Here is a 14,649-nt window from a genome sequence, read left to right as displayed (position 1 = left end):
AGTTTAGATAAGTGCTTAGAAAAGAGAGAAAGTGTACACTAAAGAGAAAGGGTGAACTTTTTACAACACAGTCCTTGGCTTTATCCAATAGCCAATAGCTAGACTAGTAACCATGCCCGCTCCATGGTGGTAGCATGTGCTTGCCTGGATGACCCGCTCACTCAATGCAATCAGCAGCTCACACTTCTTTCACATGTCTATAACATTACAAGAAATGTATACTGACAGAGCTGATTGTGTTTTGTTCCCTTGTGCCTGCTTAATGATAGATTTAAGATAATATTAGTGACTATGAATCTATAATTTAACGTCCTACTGTATTTATATTCCATCTTGGTATATCTAGAGGTGATTATATATAGTCAAGTGGTTGGACACATTAGGGGTTCAAGTGTATGGTGTGTGACTGTGGTAAGTAAATATCTATGGATGCTCTGTGAAGCAAGACTTGAAGAGGAGCAATAATGATTAGGCTGGATAAAGACATTACACCGCAAGAAAGTTTAAGTGACCTAAAATCATTTAAACAGTGGTTTTAAAATTGCTTTATCTGAGATATGAGTTGTCTGTCTTCCTACACAGGTGAAGACGACAGCCAGGAAGTGAAGGGTTGTCGCGATCGAAGCAAATACTGCAACATTGTGAAGAGGATGAACATGTGTCGCATCCAGAGTTACCAACGGCAGTGTTGTCGGTCCTGTCCTCCCTAGCACACTCCTTCTGCTTCTCCGTCCCTGAGTGGCAGTACTGGCAAGGCAACCCCTACCTCTGCAGTACCCACCAGCCAGGGCACCCCAAGCACCACGCCCCAGCCCTGCGCCCCACGGCCAACGCCAGAACGGGGCCAATTCATCCACTTTACTCTGGGGATAAGCGAATGTTGAGTGAGTTTCAAGCCAGAAATGGTATCATGAGAAAAACAAACAAAAAAAAAAAAAGGCAGTGTTGAATGGCTATCATTTAGCTTTAATGATGTTAATTCCTTTACAAAGGATGATGGAACAGTGATTAATGTGACCTTAGCTTTAATGATGTTAATTCTTTATTATAGTGTACTGGATTACAGAAGTTATTTGACTTAGCTTTAATGTTAACGCTGGCTAATGATTCTGAACAGTGAGGTGCTATAAGACTCATTATGCCTCCATGTGTCACCATAAATAGTAGATGCAAGTTGACCATGGCTTGACAAAGAGAAAGCAGCATTTATAGATAAGTGAATGGTACATTATAGGAGGAGAGGATTTGGTGGGCGTTTCTTTTGAAGTACCTTTTATGATGTGGAAGTGCACTGTGTAAATATAATTTAAATACGTACATCAATTGGTAGAAATAAGGAAGCAACAACAGGAGGCAATCATCTCTGTCCAGTAGCTATATAGGGTTGTTGTGTACATGACCTAGGTTTAATACTAGTTTAATATATTTTTTAAATTTTATATTTAAAACCTTAAAAAGGAAAATAAGGACTTGACAATTACATTTTGCATAATACTAAAAAATCTGAATGCTATAGACATTAATAATCATTATCTTGAAGTACAGAGAAGTACTATTTCATTATTTGATGTAAAAATAATCAACATTCTCTTGAAGTACATAAAAGTACTATTTCATTATTTGATGTAAAAGCTAAATTTTGTTTTAATGACTGGCTTACTAAGACAACAAGACATGCAGTAGTACCTTGTGCAGGAAGCCCAGTGTTCTTGTCACACCTGCCTGCCAAGGTTGACTTGCAGGTGGCAGAGTGGACTGAGCTGGATTTGTGACCAAAATAACACTTCATGGATCTCAGCTGAAAGAAATGGAAAAAGACAAATTAAAACAAAATACTATATATTAAAGCATGTGATATTTTTGTCCTTTTCAATAATCTCTAATGACAAAATTGTATTCTTGTTTTCCATCAAATAAATTGTGGGTCCAAGTGTTAGAACCAAATTTGGTGCATTAAATAAAGTACTACTGGCCGAGATACACATTTCAGGAGATTGTATTTGATGGTGGTTCTTGAAAAATGTGACTTCTGCGAGGATAGGTCAAGTGCACTTAAATAAAAGTTTAACATTGTACTCATTTCTGGAGTTTTCCAAAAAGACAATTTTAAGGACACAAATATATCTTTATATTTCTGAAGGACTTAAGGCATCCCCCTGTTGCATGACTACTGTTATAAAATACCCCCCACCCATCCCCCAAAAAAGTACATAATAGCAGTCATTTAGCAGGTGAGTGGCCCTGCACTAGTCTGATGGGAGAGTAAGAGTGAATGAGAGTGTGAGAGAAAGAGCAAAAGTGAGTGCTTCAGGAGATCTGAGGCTAAGGGGACTGGGGATGCAGTTCTCTGCCTAGCCGGAGCACAAATTAGCTAGAGAAATATAATGACAAAGCTGCCAGAAGGTGGCAATAGCAGCGTGCTTCAGTAACACTAGGTAATACAGTCTAGATCAGTGTTTTATGAGTCCCCTTGTGTTGTAGAGCAATAACACTAATCATACATGTACAGTAGGTATATCTTTATGTAACACATTGTAACATATGTCATATATATATATATATATATATATATATATATATATATATATATATATATATATATATATATATATATATATATATATATATATATATAGTATATATAAATTAGAATAAGATGGCAGCAGCAGCAAACAGTTAATGGGTTGTTGTACCATATGGTTTCCTTTGCATTTTCTGCAATGCTGGTTCACCACCCAATCTGCATCATACAAGGAACTTGGTCTTGTGGTGATAAGTGACACATGGAACTCCTCGGAGTTCACTTGACTACTGTAACCACCAATGTACTGGTTCTCAACCTGATGGGAACTCACCAAGAGATTCCATCAACAGTAAAATAAATTAAACTTCAGTAAGCACCAGTCTGACTTGAATCTTCAATACTTTAATTTCTCTTCTGAGTTGCTTGTAAGTAATTTCCAAGCATCATCATCAAGCATTTACTCCAAGAATATGACCATTTTTTACAAATTCTGTATGGATGATGAACAAAAACCAAGAAATACCAAATTGCTGCACTTGAGGGCATATTCTAAATAAAATCTTAAAATATATTTGGAGAAAAACCTCAGTGACAAGCACAACTCCACTTCTTACCACAAGACCAAGATGTAGTCCTACTACCTCACATTCAGTAATTGGGTGACACCAGACTCTGCTACAGCACCCACCACGGAACGCATCACAACTCAAAAGTGCACAATAAAAATTACAAGCTGGAGCAGTAAACCAAACCAATCTTCTGTCAATTTAAATACTTAGGAATACAATGATTTTTCTTCAACATCCTGTCAATTTCACAGCTCCTGTCAATTTCACAGCTCACTAAAATAAGTGAATTGCTTAGTAATAAAATGTAAGATGATTGTTTACTCAGAGAACAAACTGAATGAATAACAGTAACAATTATCACACAACTATCACAAAGGGGAGGATCGCATCAGTTAGGTGCTGCACCATGGGTCTGGCAATACAAACTATACAACATCAAAACTAAATTAATAGATTGCAAAATTTGTCCGATAGAGAGTAAAGTGAAATTTGACCTCACTTACCTTGTACGTGTGGTGCTGTTCCTAGCGAAGGTGGGCCATGAGAACACATCTGTCACCCTGCATGGGAGTGTCACCCCAACACGAAGTCACTATCTAGGCTGAAATAGGTTGTCATATTCTCTTTATGCGCATGAATACACAATATTTTGATCAATGTTTCTTGCAATGCTTGAGCTTATGTATCTCAATTTGGTAACAGATGCAAAAAAGCAGCTTAAGACTTACCATGGCCTGTGGAGGCTATCTGGAATACCTCCAACAGTTGTTTATTTTCACTGAAACCTCAACATCTGCTCTTTGCTCCTTGGAACATGGGACAGCAGTAGAGTCATGAGTAGCATCAGCCTCTGCAGTCATAAAATAGCTTTAGCTGATTTTGCCCATAACTGCCAGTGTGGGTGTGTGTGTGTGGGTGTGGGTGCGGGTGTGGGTGTGGGTGTGGGTGTGGGTGTAAGGTGTGTGTCTGCACATGTGTGTTTGTTTCTCCAGCTCATTCTTTGCCAGTATCTCCCAATTAAGAAATAGAGGCAATGAGAAAATATACATACGTATGTGTAACTTATTGTATCCTAAAATTAGTATGCAGATGCTATATATTTTCTTTCTCTTTTGATATGACTGGCTACTACATGATGAGACTGAACCAAGGTGTTTCTGAGAGCCTGGTTCATTCCCACATGTACAAGCCAAACAAGTGTATTAGCAGTGATGATAAACCAAGGCAATGGTATTGTTTACACAGTAGCTACTGAAGTTCGGGTTTGACATCCTTACTTCCCCTAATAAACTGGAGAACTAGTAATGTTACCTTTTTGCTGCACATTTCAGCGTATGAAGGCATGCAAGGTAATGAGTGGTCTTGAATCTCTTTTACTGTGTGTTGACAGTTTTGAACATTATTCTGCCTTAACAGTATGTATAGAAATATCCAGCTGTCATTATAGAGCATTTACATTAGAGAACATATTGTCAAGTGGTTAGATTTTTGTGGTTCTAAATAAGAGTTTATTGCCTTTAACATGAGCAGCAGATACAGTCATGCAAGGAAAATACTAAGAACAAAGGTACTACAGTCAGGATCAACAGTTCCGTGACATAGAACACTCATTTCCATTGTGATTAGTGTTTTTCCTCAATTTCAAGTCCATGGATCAGTTCAGAATCTATCAGAGGATTTCACACTGAAGGTCAAGCACTAAATATAGAAGTGAGTGCAGGTACACAACTTGCAATCCTGACTGTACAACCATCAAAACCTGTACACATATAAATGGATACGGTAAATTTCAGCCACCTACTCATTACAATTACCAGCTGTCACTTAAGCAGCACCATCACTTGACTGTAAATGTTGATTCAGTGATGAAGGTTCAATCATTATGCTGTTTTTTTTTTCCCCTTCCTCCTTTTCACATGTACAGCCATGTCATAATATGCCTTGTGTTCTCAGTACGGCATCTGTAGACCGTGTGAAGATGTCCTGAGGGAAATACACACAATATATATACGTATATGCATGTAACACGTACTAACATACATAATTTATTTTGAATATGCAGAATAATTTATTTGCCCATTGAGACTTTTGAGTACAAACTTTTAACTAATATGAGCCTATGTTACATATTATCGATTGAGGCTTGAGGATTTTTTGTTCCATTTTTTATGTAATGACTGACAGTATTAGACAGATAGAAGAGATGAGGACTATCTTATAAGGTGTAGCAATTATTTTTTACCATGAATGCCAATGAAGGTGTGCATTCCTTTAGGCTAGGAAAAGAAATATTTATACTGCAACAAGGCCTCCCATCAATATATCTGATAGAGCATAATAGAAATAAGTCTGCAAATTTTCCTTCCCTAAGAATCTCACCTATGGATCAAGGAGTTCCTAACCCTTTGACTGTTAAGGCCATGACACCTGCTACTGAGTGACCCTACACGATGTTTGGGATGGACTCTAAAATCTTGGAATTACTTGTACTTGATCACCCTTAGCTGTCAGTGGCATTGTTTGATAGAGTAATTTGTACCACACCAATTTAATAAGCTTGAGAGAAACCAGTAGCAGCCAGAGGGTTAAGAATTGAAGGAAGGTTGGGAATGTGCAGAATGTTGACTATCCTTCCTTGGCTGACTAAATATTCCCTATTAGCCTTTTTTTGTGTGGTTATGAAACTGCTTTTAATATTATCAACCTACATTTGAATACTCAACACAAATGCACTATAATGTGGATAAGGTTCAAAGTGTAACATAAATCATTTGAAATCCAATTCAGTTTCAAATCATTCCACTGTTGTAAAGAAACTAATTGGTTGAACAAAAAGGAAAACAAACATGAGAAATGCATTCAGTGATCTTGTACAGCAAACTTACTCATCACAAGTCAGCCGAATCTTGCACAAATAGATACTCTGAACCATAAGCTAAGTTCTGATACCTCAATGAATCAGCAATATGCACACATGACAAATTTCTTTAGTCTGTTAATGAACTGGAAACTTGTACATATACTTATTTAATTGTTGAAAGTAGCAATGTTTGTCTCCCAGGCCTCCAAGTAAATAGAGTTCAGAAATCCAGTCAATAAGTCATGGTTTGCCCAAAGAAACATTCCTTGTACATATGGAAAAAAATAGAATAGCAATACTTTTAAACAAACTTCACACAGAATGTTAATTGGATTCAGTAATACATCACATCCTATTCAAGTAACATGTGTGCATACTTGCTGATGAATATATGAAAACAAAAAAATATGTGTATCATAATGGTGAAATTCAAGAGATGATCTGTGAGTCAGCCCATTCCTAAAATTTTTACTTTTGTATCTTTTCCTCTATTGTATCTACTAGTACTTTTGATGTTTTCATATTTCATTAATCTTATGCATTTATGAATTTTATTAGCTACCTATTTATTTTTTATTTACTTGGATGTGTAGCAGATAAACTGTACATATATCACTGTAAGTGCATTGTACAAATAAAGCACTAGATTATGTAAACAATTTATCATTTATCACAGATCCTATGAATCACAGGGAGGGAAAGATTAAGTTATAGCCTCTTCTATAACTTAATGTATCACAAATCCAATAAATAAAGGGAGGAGAAGATTAAAATTATGGTATTTTTAGTCTTTCATCATATTCAGCATGGATTTTCTTGCCCTCCCTATCATATAGAGCTTCTCATTCTGAGTAATCTCAACCCATGCGTACAAACCCATCGCTAATTTTTTAACGTTGACAACTTTAAAGATTTACTATTTTTGAGGGCGAATGAGCTAATGCGCTGTGACACCCACACATGTGATGCACTGAGTGTAACGGACTGATGTTCACTGAGGAGCACCATCTAATGTGTTTGTTCATGTGTGGATATTGTCATGTTATTTGCGCATCACTGTAGAGAGTATGCATGTGCGGTGCTGTACAAACGGAGCTGCACGTGGTAGAATCATGTCCTCATACCCAACCAATACGTGACTTGTTTCGCTTTGACTCGTGGCAACAACTGATGCTAATGAATGTTAACGAAGTGGCAAAGATTTCTTATGAAATCCTGTTAACATATTCTTAGTCAATTAACAGTATACCAAATAATTGGGTATATAATCATAAAGTTTTATAGATTAATAAGAACGGTGCTACCTTTTATACAATTACAATAGTTGATTTTATGTGCCTACTTGGGAGTAACAGACTTTGTATTACTTCTAAGGAGTGACGGAAGAGGTAGATATATATGTTATTTGTAAATAAATAAATCCAATGGTAAAGGTTTAACTACACACCATAAAATTTTAAACTGCTTTTAAGTGTTATGGACTGCAAATTATATTTTTATGTTTCAAGGTATATTGTTTGTTATATGTGCATTTGTGGTCAATAAATATCTATCTATCTATCTATCTATCTGTGAAATTAATCATGGTGATTGGTTCCTTTGTTTGAGCATACAGCCACTGACCAATAAAAATGATACATAATAAATCTAGCCAATCAGAGCAGTTTGTGGAGAGAATCGACTGGATTTGAACCAGTCTATGGAAGATGTCTGAACAGGCAGGGTGTCAACTCGATTACTTCCATTGTATCGCCAAATTTCACAGAAGAGAAATAAGATAACGACTTCATAATAATTTCTTAACATTGCCAGTCAGATTAGGCTAGCTTACTTTAGTTGAATCAGTTTAATTGAGTTAATTTGTTCTGAGGAAGATGTATCGGCAGTGCGTGTGGCCTCAACTAGGTTATGTTAGCTGGGTTAAGTTGCGTAAAGTAAGGTACTATAAGGTAAGGTAAGGTAAAGTAAGGTAAGGTAAGGTACAGTAAGGGATGGTAAGCTTAGGTTATGTTAGATTAGGTTAAACAAGGTAAGGTGAGGTACAGTACAGTTAGGTAAGGTAAGGTTAAATAAGGTGAGATGAGGTGAGGTGAGGTAAGGTACAGTAAAGTAAGGTAAGGTAAAATTAAATACGATGAGATGATGTAAGATAAGATAGGATAAGGTATGATTTGATAAGGTAAGGTTAGATAAGATAAGGTTAGATAAGATAAGGCAGGCAAGGCAAGGCAAGGCAAGGCAAGGCAAGGTAAAGTTAGGTTAGGTAGGGTAAGATAAGGTAAGGCCTAAGTTTGGGTTAGATTAGTTTTGGTTAAATATACAGGTTTCAATTGACGTGGGCATGGTGGAGCAACGGTGGCGGTGAGTACTCTCCACAGTAGCAAGTCAATATTAGGGACCAACACTTTGGTGGTACTTTGTGATAACGAGTTATAGTTTCTTCAACATTTTGGTCTGTTATATATTTTCTTTTTCATTTTCATTGCAATGCATTAATTTTCGAGGGGAAAGACCGTGTTTTTGTGGGAGAAGGGAAAGGGGAATAAAAAGTACTGATCTGAGACCATTTTTTTTTTTTTTTTTTGGAGGAAGCGGGGGAAGTGAATAAAAAAAAAAAAAATTGAGACGGAAACGAAGTACAAATCCATTCATGGCAGGTCGAAACCAACTAGAAAAAAAATATATATCCTGAAGTGAGAGTATGGTGAAAGACTGCAAATTCAGCAAAACGATAACATTTCAATGCCACTCAATAAACAGCTACAAGCGTCACAAACTCACCTCTCATGGCGCTGGCTGGAACCTCAGACCTCGGACCTGCTGACAGAATCATGAAACAAACAGCACGGTCACCACGTCAAGGGAATAGTTAACTCCACTATTTACACTATTTAAACTTTCCATAGATTTCTTCAATTCTGAGAGGAAATGGCCACCCAGCACTTAGTTAATGGCCAAATCTGCGTCTCCTGCAGTACAAGCAGGTTATTCAGCCATGTGCTGTTATTTCTTTGCTTCGCTTCGGTGTGTTCGAGTGTTCATGTTCGATTCAGATTCGGAATTATACTCTCAGCGTGTAAAAAGAATCTACCGTGTTGGCTTAAACCACTCAAGTTATCATTATCATTATCATCTATCATTTATCTTGACTGAATTTTTATTTTATGCTATTACAGGTTATTTTCTTTATAGTCCCGAAAATAAGACTATCAATGTGTGCATGTACCGTAGCTAGCCAATCCCAGTCATCCACCTCACGACCTGCGGTGCCGCCTAAATTCAAACTAAACATTATTGTTAGAAATTAATATTCTTCCTGAAATCTACTAATTTTCCCTATGAATTTTCCAGACGTCAGCTTACTTAGGAGAGCCGAAATCATTACGGAGGCACTGAAGAGAGAGAGAGAGAGAGAATAGTAATCAGCTATCTTGTATTAATACGTGTAATTACTTTACATACATACTTGTGTAATACATCGTTCTTCTGCTTTAGATCATCTCCTTTTATTGATGACTATAACAACGACAAGAGTGATTATGAATGAAGAAAATAAAAAAAAAGCCATCACTTAAAGCTGCAGCATCTTAGGCAATTGTTCTGAGACTGGCAGTAACATAGATAATGAAAGTAAGAGGATCTCAAGACATTTTTTCCCTTACTTTTGGCTAACTCTATCGGACATCTATGGGGACTGGCAACTAAGTGGGCGTTTTTTTTTTTTTTTTTTTTTGCCCTTGGTCAGTTGTCCCCACTTACATAAAGATAAATAAATTGATAAAACGAAGCAAAGGAATGATGTGTGTTGTTAAGAGTTCACAAACAGCTTACTAACATGAGCGGTACAGTACATGAGGTTTCTGTGTTACTTATCACTAGCCTTTCGTTACATCCTCGGAAACTCCCACACCGGATGGACAAGAATGACGTATTTTCGTATGAAATCCGTCAAAATCGGTTTCCTGTACTTAATTTTCCACAGATATTCAGAATAAGATCCCTCTCCCCCTTCCCCAATCAAACATTTAAGATTTATATTCAGGATGCTCACAACAAATACAAGATTGTAAAAAAAAATATATATTTATACATTCATTTACTCACTCCCTCATCCCCCCATCCTCCACACTGCAAGTGTCAATGGTGGTGGCACAATCTAGAGAATTCCCATCTCCACTTTCGTGCCTCGCCTGCCGAAGCCATTACAGATCCCTTCCTCCAAATTTCGCTCATATGACATCACACGCAACACTTTGATGTTCACACCCTCAATTGCCTTCAAGAATTGTTTAAGGCCTTTGTGAGAAAGATAGGACGACTGGAGCGTTACACATGCATAGCGTCCATTCAGTCTTTTCACCACCTGCCCTGCCCACTTGGCCTCTTCATCAGTCACTCCCGCAAGCTTGATTACTAGAGTCTTTCTGAACTGCAGAGATGGCAGGTCGGACGGAGGCACAGTATGACTTATATCTAGGAATACCTCGAGATACCTCAGGGACCACTTTCTGGAGGGCATGAAGAAAACTTTCTGAACCCTGTGCTTCTTGATGCTGAGACTCATGTGTACCAGAGCCTCCACGGACGTTATTCTGACACTGAGGGATTGAAGTGTCGTGGCATGGACCAGCTCAGATGAGAAGGCAGAATCCGCGTGACCCATAAACTCCAGTAGGGTGTTGTTGGTCAGGAGTGGCACTGCGAGGTTGTTAACTTGAATCTTTTCCCCAACGGTGTGGAACTGGTGGTCAACGAAGACTCTCACTTTATTTCCATTAATTTTTCCCAACAACTTTATTATATCTTCAAGATTGCTGCATTCCTCCAACTTTTTAGTATATTGCGTGTAAATGTCCACCTGTGAGGGAGATGTACGGGTTTTCTTCATCAGATTTCTCTTGGCTTCAATCAGCTCCAAAGGATCCCAGGAATTTATGACCCATAAGTCCTCTGCCCTGACAATGAAACTGACCATCTTACATACAGCAGCGTCCTCTTCGGCTTCCAGTATCAGTCGGTGTAACACTTGTGGGTCACTGATCTGTGCTTGGATACACCGATACAAGACTTTCTTGATCTCTGTGACCATTGAAGGTGTGAGAGCTCCTTTTAGTTTCAAAAGTCCTGTGGTGTACATGATTATATCTTGAAACCTTGGTGAACTGATGTCTTTTAATAAAGGAAAGAGAGAGCCTGTCTTCGCTACCTCCTCGCTGACATACAAGGCCGCTAAGAACTCTTCGCTGGAGCTGTGGTGGAAGGAGAAGTTGCACACTGAGGTCGTCAGTGTCTCTCTGGTCTCAGAGTTCAGAAAAGTGGAAAGCACTTGGATTGGATCAAGACCTTCTCTCTCACAGAACTCCATGAGGTTAACAGTTATCTCCTGAGTAAGACAAAGACTCTCTCTAAGCATCATGGTCCAGGCGACACGACCAAGCTCTATGAGGCAGCGGCGGACCTTCAAACTGACTGTGGCGCTGTGACCAACTCCACCACTCTCCAGCCGCTGTGTCAGCTTCTGCTGTGAAATCTCGTATATCTTAGAGTACAGTCGCGTGGTGGTGTTGACAAAAGTAACTTTGAGGTAATCGTCGCACCACAACACCACCAAGAGGGCGAGATTGAGGGGCAGAGACAGGTGTGTGCTGAGAGAAGCACACACATTGTTCTTGTAGGCCAAGAATGACCTCGCCTCCTTTATGAAGCGCCTTTTATCAGGATACTTGATGGCAAATACTCTGTTGACAAAGTTCTCTTGATTTTCTGAAGTAAAGCCTTCTATGTGAAGAACGACATGTTCTTCAGCCATTTTCATTAGTTCTAGGGTAAATTCTGGTCTTGTTGTGACAATAATTGTACTGTTGGTAAACTTCGTAATAACTTCCTTTAGCACGGCACGCCCAAGGCTTGTGGCTTCGTCCATGCCATCAATGACGAACAGAACATTAATTTCCTGAAGCACAGGGATGATGTCACTCTCAGTGAACAGTCTGGACGTGTCTTTCAGTAGCTGTTCTCTCAGGAATTGTGCAAGTGACCCGCTAGTAACCCATCTCATCTCCAAGCCGATGACAATGTCCACTGCAGTGAGACCTGCCACCATGGACGAGTGGCTGCACCACTGGTGGAGGAGGTAGCGGTAGAGTGATGTCTTCCCGGCCCCCATCACTCCACTCACAATCACCAGCCGCGGCACAAATCGGTGCTTCAGCTCAGACATGTTGAGAATGTCATTCATGGGCACCACGGCGCCATTTTCCTGCAGTTTAAGTGAGGTGAAGGTGCTTTCTACAGTAAAGTCAGAGAAGCAACTATCATTGAGCCATGGACATGGATTCAGAATCTTCCTCTTTAAATAATTAGCCATCAACTCCTTCCTTCCCTCGCTGATCATCTTGGAAGTCTTCTTTTGCCGGTAATCGTCCAAGTCCTCAAGGTACGAGTTTATATCTCCGGACTCTAGTTTCAACGGAAGGTCCCGCAGAATAACTTCCACTTCAGCAATCATGTTATTCATAGAGGCTCTCGATTCACCTTCAACCAATGACTGAGCGCCCTCCAGGATTTCGCGACACAGTTCGCCGAGCTTCATCAGCTGTTGCAGAAGTTCTTGGTCGTCCATTTGTAGGTCCTCGTGGCACACTGCATTCCTTAAATTCTTCAGCTTTCGAATGTCCTTCTTGATGGGTTCCACATATGTACCAAGCACATGAATGAATATCTTGAACCACAACGAAATATCACATATAAAGGTGTCACTAAGCGGTGACGCATTCAGTGTTTGTCTTTCAGCAGTAGTGAAAGTCCTATTGTAAGTGCTGTGGGACCAGTTTAGCCGAGATAGACAATAATTCCGAATAGACATGTTGCCATTGTTGCTCTCAAGACTCTGATAGATGAGTCTGAATGAACACTTCAGTACATTTGTTCCGATTTTATTTACAGCCTTGAAGTACTTGCCGAAGCACAGATCCTGCTTCGTGTACCTCAGGCACTTCATTTCCGTAATGGAAGAGTGAAAAGACTGCATAGTGGCCCGAGGTGTACCAGGTCCACTATGGCGTCATCTTGCACGTGCACAATTATCACATCACATCACTGATAACTGTCACTTATCCACTATCGCATCACATCGCCACTTACTATAATTGTCACTTTATCCACTATGACATCACATCGCCACTGATAACTCTGTCACTTATCCACCATCACATCCACTGCTCTCAAATACACACACAGGAGCACACACCGCACACTATCAACAATCCGAGGTTGCGGTGCGTTGGTAATGAAGTGAGGAGTGATATTCCGCAAGCATCGCGTTCAGTTACATCAGGGCGGCCTTCCCGGGAAGGTTGCATGAAGGGCGGCGATGAATGTAAGGCTGCAGCGCTGCGACTCTCGTTCTGAAATTGAGTCTCATGCTAATAAAAGAGAACTTTCCACGGATAAGATTACTATGGATTTGATTCAATGTTATTCACAGATATCACACTTCCTATTAGTGTTTCACGCCCCTCCTTTCTAGTATTTCCAATTTCCTACAACTTGACTTCATTTAATTAAGAAGGAGGTTCTATCGAACCTGCAGAGGAACTGGCAACTAAGTGGGTCTTTTTAAAATTATTTTTGTTGCCTTTGGGCAGCTTTCCCCTCTTACATAAAAAAAAAAGTGTTGGGGGAGTATGGTGTCAGGATACACTGTGATTGCTATCCTGTTATACGAGAATGTGTATTTTGATGAAAGGACATAAAAATCAATGATCTTTCTCGAGAACATAATATTAAGGATAACTTTAAATGAGGATAATTTTAAATGATTAAGTCAAAATATACCAATAAACCAGTGAGTATATAATTTATGTACCAAGGCAAATCTAAAACTACATTATGGCATTCTTTCTGAAATTTGAGAGCTTGAAAATTAAGCATTTCTAAATTGCTTTGTGTCCTTAATTAGCCGATCTTCATTACACAATTATTGATTAGGTAAACCATGTATGAACACGGTGAACCATGCATGAACTCAGGTGGTCAGACCATCCCAAAACGTCACCTTTACATCCATCCCCAGTGTATAAAACCTCCTACCCTTATATCATGTGGCTACATCTTGTTTCACGCCCAAAGATTACACCACATAACCCAAGGGAGGATGAACAACCACCACCACTATCCCACTCACTGTTATGAAGCCTCTGGCCACTCCATCTCCTGAGCACAGCGCCACTCTAACCACAATTTCATATTGTCTAGTAACTTAACCAGATACCTTATCAATAGCCACTTTTACACAACACTCACTTCTGAACACTACCACGTCGGTGGGTACTAGCAGACTGCTTACTCGGGTTGTGCACGGTAACTCCTCAGTGAATCATACGTTTGTTACTCAACTATACGCCAGGCAGCGGGGAACAGAGCGGAGATGGAGGAGAGAAAGAGTAGGATCGTGGTGGGCTGAGGAGACAGAAGAGCAGGATGGAAATTAAAGTGGAGGAATTTAAGGTGACCTGATCGAGATTTGCATATTTGTATTCCAAGTACTGAACAGCGAAGACACTGCCGAACTGGTACGTCTACCATAGCACTGTACAACATGTTGGCCACTCCGTCAGGCTTGTGACCTTCACAAACAAAAAACTTTGGGTTGAGATAGCAGCTCTGTGGAATCCCGTGAAATGGGACTGCAAGTG

General features: G+C 39.4%; 2 protein-coding genes and 1 long non-coding RNA gene across 18 annotated transcripts in view; 1 reads left to right on the top strand and 2 right to left on the bottom strand.

Annotated features, from left to right (window-relative positions):
• LOC123510084 (protein madd-4-like) overlaps positions 1-2,075 on the top strand; it is a 251,648-nt gene extending 249,573 nt beyond the window's left edge. For 14 of the 15 annotated variants that reach the window (XM_045264876.1, XM_045264875.1, XM_045264877.1 and 11 more), the window contains one exon: positions 583-2,075. In XM_045264876.1, the coding sequence (XP_045120811.1) occupies positions 583-710 (128 nt within the window). In that variant the 3' untranslated portion in view covers positions 711-2,075. The remainder of the gene's footprint in view (positions 1-582) is intronic. The other variant, XR_006676379.1, reaches the window with a different exon arrangement.
• Positions 727-3,713, bottom strand: LOC123510093. Its single transcript, XR_006676381.1, has 3 exons — positions 3,597-3,713; positions 1,687-1,798; positions 727-863 (listed from the first exon to the last, which is right to left on the bottom strand). It is a non-coding gene; the product is annotated as an uncharacterized LOC123510093 (long non-coding RNA).
• A 1,279-nt stretch (positions 3,714-4,992) lies between these two features.
• LOC123510086 lies at positions 4,993-14,296 on the bottom strand. 2 transcript variants are annotated; one of them, XM_045264888.1, is made up of 3 exons: positions 14,139-14,296; positions 8,735-13,359; positions 4,993-5,076 (listed from the first exon to the last, which is right to left on the bottom strand). In XM_045264888.1, the coding sequence occupies exon 2, from the start codon at positions 12,981-12,983 to the stop codon at positions 10,110-10,112; it is 2,874 nt and encodes a 957-aa protein (XP_045120823.1). In that variant the 5' UTR covers positions 12,984-13,359; positions 14,139-14,296; the 3' UTR covers positions 4,993-5,076; positions 8,735-10,109. The 2 variants fall into 2 exon arrangements, with proteins under 2 accessions (XP_045120823.1, XP_045120824.1); XM_045264889.1 differs by lacking the exon at positions 14,139-14,296 and adding an exon at positions 14,045-14,108.
• Between the last annotated feature and the right edge of the window lie 353 nt (positions 14,297-14,649).

Source organism: Portunus trituberculatus, chromosome 28 (genome assembly GCF_017591435.1).
Source record: "Portunus trituberculatus isolate SZX2019 chromosome 28, ASM1759143v1, whole genome shotgun sequence".
NCBI classification, from domain to species: domain Eukaryota; kingdom Metazoa; phylum Arthropoda; class Malacostraca; order Decapoda; family Portunidae; genus Portunus; species Portunus trituberculatus.
The sequence above is the reverse complement of the archived record's forward strand: the minus strand, read 5'-3'. Positions and strand labels throughout refer to the sequence as shown.